Below are 6,765 nucleotides of genomic sequence, written 5' to 3' on the forward strand. Positions count from 1 at the left end.
GCATCGATACAAAATGATTATTATTTACACCCTTACTCAGAGGTGTACAGAGTAAAAATGAATGGTGAGTATTGCCCTCTGTGCTGCTAACTGCCTGGTTAGACAGTATTATTTTACTATTTTCTACATTATTAGAAAACTGAAATAAAAAAATCTACTTAAGGATATTTGTAAGTTTTAGCATTTTTACCACTAAAACCCTTCATCAAGTGAATGAAAATCTTACTAAGCAGCCAAATCTAACAAGTTTCAGAATTTGCACAGATGGCGAAACGATATAAAGCATATAGCTTTCAAAGCAGTAGTATGTATTTTTTTTTATATATATTTTTATTTTAAGCATTGTGTAATTCTAGCTAAAAGAAAATTAAAGATTGCATAAAAGATATTTAGAAAAAACTCACAATCCGGGGTCCTTTGTTGTTTTCACGGTACTTCTCCAACATGAAACAATATACAGCAAGGGCTGCCATGGAGTAGAGGAAGGAGAAGACCCCGATCGTTACAAAGAACTCGGCTGAGGAGGAGTAGTCTCCGACTAGGAACAGACGGTCCTTGCTCCCTCCCTTACAGGTGGGCGCATCAAAGTAAACCTGATGGAGCCTGAGGACGACATTGCACAAAGACAAAGAGCGATGTGAAGGAATAAAAGAAGAGCTGAGATTAACAGACAATAGAATATTTTTGTATAAGATGACAGTGATCTGTCAAAACAACCCCTTAAATTAATAAATAAATTAAAAAAATTTTAATTAACTATACATAAAAAAAAAGGCACTGGCCTATAATTAGCAACTCTTAAATGACCAGAGTCCATGATTCTGCGGTTAAAAGAGAGCTTTAATTTTAACAAAGCCTTCACTCACATGGAAAGATATGTGGTTTCTTCATTCAACAGTTGAATCGGATCGGTATCCAATATCAGCTGATATGTTCAACACAGATATTGGTATCAGATTGGATCAGAAAAAAAATGGATCTGTGTATCTGTAGTCATAACCTCTGTTAAATAATTACCAGGGTTCCTAACAAACCTTTTACATTCCCACAGTTATACTTTTCAAGATTTTAAATTCTAGATTTTTTTGACAGTTCTGATCTCTAAAAACCAAAAAATACTCAAACAAATGAAAAACGAATAAAATATTGAATATTTCAAGAAACAGCAGAGGAATCAAGGGCTTATTTACCACTGTTTGACATCTACAGCATATTAAATAGGCTATTTTTCAACACTGAAACAAAAATCTTTATATTGAGAACGATTAATGATAAAATACTTAATGTATGTAAAAAAGAAAATGAATGTTAGTACTGTAAATATACAGTCATATGTTTATATTACTATTTTTTATCTATTTATTACTGTTTTCAAGGATGCAGTTTAAAAAATGAAATTGTCTAGAGCTGTTTTAAACAAAATGTCTTTTTGTATACACTAGTGTTCACAAAAAGACAAAATAAATCTGTATAAGTCGAAGTATATCCAGAGGTGTCAAGTAATAAAGTACAAATACTTTGTTACCTAACTTAATTAGAGATTTTGGCTATCTATACTTTACTGGAGTAATTATTTTTAGACAACTTCTTATTTCTACCTATTACATTTTTATTTATTTTTATTTTTTTTACAATCATCTCTAATTTCTACTCCTTAAATTTTAAAAATTAACTTGTTAGTTTTGTTTCATTTAAGCTCATTTTCGTTATGGCCTGTTGGTATTTAAAAAAAAACCAAACTTTTATTTATTTTATTTAGACAATGAATTGCTTTGTGGTTGGTGCTGCACCAACATGTTCTTGTTCAAATGAAAATAAACAGTTTTTCAAGATGATGCAAAGTTAAATCTGACACTACAACCATTAGTTATAAAAGTAATAAAATTGGGTATAACAAAGTTATGATCCAGAATTGTACAAAAATATTCCTTTAATAGACTAGTGCAGTAAAGCATCTAACCTTAACATTTCTTCCTGCATTACTTTATACTTTTAGTTGTTTTAAAAATGGTATTTTTTACACTTTTACATAAATAAAAAGCTTAAATTGATACTCTAACTTCTACAAGTGTTTTTAAACAGTAGAATTTATGCTTCTACTTGATAAGCAATAATAAGCATTATTATTATATATTATATATATATATATATATATATATATATATATATATATATATATATATATATATATAGATATATGTATGGTTTAAATTTCCCCCTCATTATTCAGATTAGAAAATTATCTACTCTTCTGTTAGATTTTAGGGATTGGTCAACTGTTGGAAAAAACTAAAATTATGTCGTATAAAAGCTAATGTTGCATAATTCTGCAAAGCTGATATTTTTAGCTCCTACATAAAGGGACTGATAAATGTTAGAAAGGATTTAGAGAAGGTGCTTCGATGTGCATTATTATCGTATCATTGTTTCCTCTTTCTCATCTGAAGAAGGTGCTAGTCACAAGGTTTCACCTTTTTTATGAATTGAAAAGTCATTTTTCTGTTAAATGAAATAGTTTAAATAATATGAGTCAGGGCACCTAAAAAAAAAAAAGCTTAACATCATTCAATGTAGTGAGTGTATATTTTAATAGCCACGAGTCTCTCTAACTTTTTACAGACAGTTTTGACATTAATTATTTTCTTATTTAGTTCTAATTGAAGTCCTTTAAAAGTGTATGAAAATATTTTCAGCTGTCAAACTGTTCATTTTCCCTTATTGTGTGAAAAACTGATATAACTAGTAATCTAAGAAAGATACATAGTTTAATTTAATGTTTAATTGATTAAAGATATATTTCTAATTTTCTATTCTAAAGATATTCACATAGCACTTATATAACAGTGCTTATATAAGTGATTGTAACAGTGATTAAGTAATAATCTGAATGATTATATGCAACTATGATGAGATAACAAAATTAACCAGAAATTGGGATAAAAACATCAACAATGTAACTTAAAACCTCCCCCAGGTCATTTATTTTAATGCAGAATAGCAACATTCACCACAGAAGCAACTCCAGAAATACCTGAATGGATATTCGAATTCTACTTCTATGCCAAGGTCACTCTCTGATCGGTTTTTACACTCCACACTAAACTTGAGCATGCCAGAGTAGCTGCCACATGTGGAGAAGGCGAAGATCGCAAAGATCTGGGGGGGAAAACAGAAACAGAGAAACATTTTTATACATTTCACTTACAAAGTGGAAAAACAATTAAAGCACTTCTTTATTTTCCTTTATATTTTAACCTGCAAAATGAGTTTAGCTATTTCACTGGACCCATACTCAGACTTATATGAGGGCGACAAAACCGGACTTATTTGAATTGCACGTTCTCTGCCAAAAACTTAAAAATGAAAATAAATTTATTGGGATTTCATGTCATAGACCCCAATATAACAATAAAACTGGGATGTGGAGGGATATTTGTGCTCAACCCCTCCAATCTAATGCATCTAACTAAAATCCAGAGTCACCAAATATCTTCATATGTTTAGGATTTATTCTTGGTATAAATCCACCTGCTCTTTAAAGACCTCAGATCTTTGTTAGAGAGAAACAAAAATGTCAATGAAGTAAGAAAGTAAGAGTATGGCTGCAAACCCACTAGGATTTGGCTGTCCACCTAAAATTATAGGAAAGGCAAGAGGAGCGTTAGTCAGAGGAGCAGCCAAGGGGCCCAATGTGGATCTCAGGTGAGACGATTTCTTGACAGGACAACAATAAGTTGTGAACTTTGTAAAAAAAATGTTTAACTGTCAAATAAAAGAGCATTGAAAGTAAGACTTGCAGTTTCATCACAATAACAAAATAAAACTCTCTGGACTCCATATGAAGCGCTGCATGTGTATGTGTCTAAAATGACTGACTATACATCCGCCTGTTCTCATAATGAAACACGTTGGTGGGGGGATCATGCTGAGGGGTATTTTTTTTCTTCAATAGTTCAAGAGTTGATGGGAAGAAAAATTGAGTTATATATAAGGCAAACGCAGGAGACTGGGTCAGACGTTTACCTTCCAGCAGAAATAATAGAAATATTTGAATCCTATACCTTGGAAGAAACAGCTTAGCTGAACTCCAAGCACAGAATCTTAGAGAACTTTAAATACATTCACCAGGAGTAAAGATGATTGTAGGGGATGTTTAATGCTGCTGTTTTGTTCATTTTGGCTCCTGTTGCAGATCCCTGCCTGCAGTATCTCTAACAGACTGGCCAGCATCCTCCAGTCCCTCTGAGCTGCTAATAAATTCTTACCAAGTGTAAATCAATGCACCAACAAACAACACAGCACAGACTGTGCCTGTTGCCATGGTTATTGGTGAAAATTAACATTTTTGCCTAGCTGCTTTTTAGTCCCTGGTGATTTTTCTCCTAAAGCTGTCCATTAATTGCTTCGGTACAACAAGTACAGTCCAATAAACGGCACAAACACACACTGGCTCTCTCACCTACAGCAGATTAGAAGAGTCAGACTATTTTTACCACACCCTCCCAGCACTGCGGGCCAGATCCGATTGGACAGACAATCCAGCTATTAATCTGGCTGAGGTGCCTTACCATCTGTCACCGGATACCCAACTATAGGCTAGTGTAAGGAAACACACACATCCACACATCACACGTCACTTCCTTCTTAACTCCAGGCATCATAGTACAGTCTACCTGCTCCAGGCATCAACAAAAGCATAAAGCATATAAATTAACTATACTATTAACTAAATGCTTGTAAATTGAGGTAAGTAGCTTTTTTCCTGTAGCTGCATTCTGATTTATTAAGATCAAATCACAAATGCCATACCTAAGGAGCATGTTTTCCTATTTTTGTTTTCTGGGTTGATTAAAAAAGATTCAAATCTGATGTGTGTCAAACTTATTCAACAGATCATTTAATATATTTGATAAAAAGTTACTCGACTCTGATTAACTCACAAAGGAATCAAAAGTACACTCTTTACTCAACTAAATGTACAGATACCTATGTACTGAAAAGAAAAAAATCTGGTAAAAGTATAGATTGACCTCCTTTGCTTAAGTAAAGATAAAAAGTGAAGGTCTAGATTGATTTTTGCCTTAAAAAGACTTAAAAGATGAAAAATAACTTTTAATGACTATATTCAAAAATAGTTCTGTGCACAGAAATAGCTAAATTGTCTTGTTTTCTCACTGTACTGAACAAAAACAAGATAAAAACTGACTCAGTCTAGTCTTGTTCTAAATTTCAGACAGGACAACACATAGAATTAAACCGAAGTCTTGAATGAGATGTTAAATATGTGCCGTTTTCACAGCATTAAACTTCCTGCCTTCATCCATGTCGCTATTTCTATAAATAATACGTGCTGCTTTTGGACAGATTCCCTTAGTGCTCTTGATTTTCTCTCTTTATGCAGCTTTTATATCATGTAATTTTCAATATGTGCACAAGTAGTGAACAAGTATGCAGAAAGCACTGAGTAGAAATTACATATATTTGTGTTCAAATGTAGGAAGTAAAAGGAAGAAGTCCTGAGAAAGAAAAACTCAATAAAAGAACCTTGTGTACAGTATGCATCAAAAATAATATCTTAATTTCATTTCTTTTTCGGATCTGTTAGTGGTGCCAAAGTCTGTCAATTTCTAATGTAGGATTTGTTTCTCCACTGAAATAATGAACCCAAATTTAGGTTGAATTTCTCAAACATTTTTCTATATAAGATAAACAGCTCTTCACTAATATTTTACATTCCAGATATAAGAAATTTTGACTAATTAGAAACTAATAAATCATTTATATTGCTCAAAGATCCTCAGGTTGTGTCAAACTTCAATAAAATAAAAATAGAAAAATAAATAGGCCAAACATTTCCCCTAAATCTTAACAACATATAATTATTTCTTAACTTTTCCTTTTTGCAAGTTTGCAAGAAGGTATATTTTAAAGCCAAGTACAGTCAGCATTTTATACCTCCGTATTTACAGGGTAACATATGCATGCTGCTATATTTCATTTTTGCAGAGGAAAAGACCTAAAGTGTTGCAATCCATCACAATAAAAAACCCTATAACTGCACCAAAATCAAAAAGAAAACATGTTTTGCATGTTAGAAAGTGTGAGGGAACACAATTATATAGAAATACTCATTACACCTCTGTCCAAACCAAACCAGTCAGCTCTGTTAAATCTTAACTTCGCTAAACAAGAAGCACAGAAACTGCTCATAGTAATTCAGCAGAGCAGTATCCATTTTCCCCTCTTGTGTAAAGGGGGGTTGGACAGCTGAGGAATTATAGGGCGGGAAAAAATAGTGGGGAAAAAAACAGAGAGTGCCATGGTAACACAACTGACAGCGTCCCTGAAAGAAAGCGAGGTGGTTTCTGCTCCTTCTGGTATGCTGGAGGGCTGTCAGCTCTTCACTCTCTGACACAAACTGTCAGCCACTGCTGTTCCCACACTGCGTCAATTTATCCCTGTCTCTGTAAAATGGCTGAAAACACAAAATAGTGGTAGTCATTCCAAAGTTAAAAAAACAACAAAAAAACAATCCACTGGGCTTTGTTTCCAAGTTTGAAGATGTTTCGCTTCCCATCCAGGAAGCTTTTTAAAAAAACAAATATTGAAAAAGATTCCTGAATGGTACGGAAGAGGATTAGGGCAACTGATAAAAAAAAAAAAAGTGAACTGTTTTTTTTTTTATTTTATTTCAGTATAGTATGGGAAAAATGTCAGAATTCTGACTTTTTTATTGTCAGAATTCTGACTTTTTTATTATCAGAA

At 32.9% G+C, this 6,765-nt stretch overlaps 1 protein-coding gene across 1 annotated transcript in view; it reads right to left on the reverse strand.

Moving 5' to 3' along the window:
• Window positions 1-335: 335 nt before the first annotated feature.
• Window positions 336-6,765, reverse strand: part of syp (synaptophysin) — a 19,106-nt gene continuing 12,676 nt past the window's right edge. The window contains exons 3-5 of the mRNA XM_015392341.1: window positions 3,032-3,156; window positions 405-603; window positions 336-356 (exon numbers count right to left, since the gene is read on the reverse strand). Coding sequence (XP_015247827.1) covers window positions 336-356; window positions 405-603; window positions 3,032-3,156 — 345 coding nt within the window. The remainder of the gene's footprint in view (window positions 357-404; window positions 604-3,031; window positions 3,157-6,765) is intronic.

The sequence above is a fragment of the Cyprinodon variegatus genome, unplaced genomic scaffold (assembly GCF_000732505.1).
Source record: "Cyprinodon variegatus isolate N-32 unplaced genomic scaffold, C_variegatus-1.0 Scaffold587, whole genome shotgun sequence".
Taxonomy (NCBI): Eukaryota; Metazoa; Chordata; class Actinopteri; order Cyprinodontiformes; family Cyprinodontidae; genus Cyprinodon; species Cyprinodon variegatus.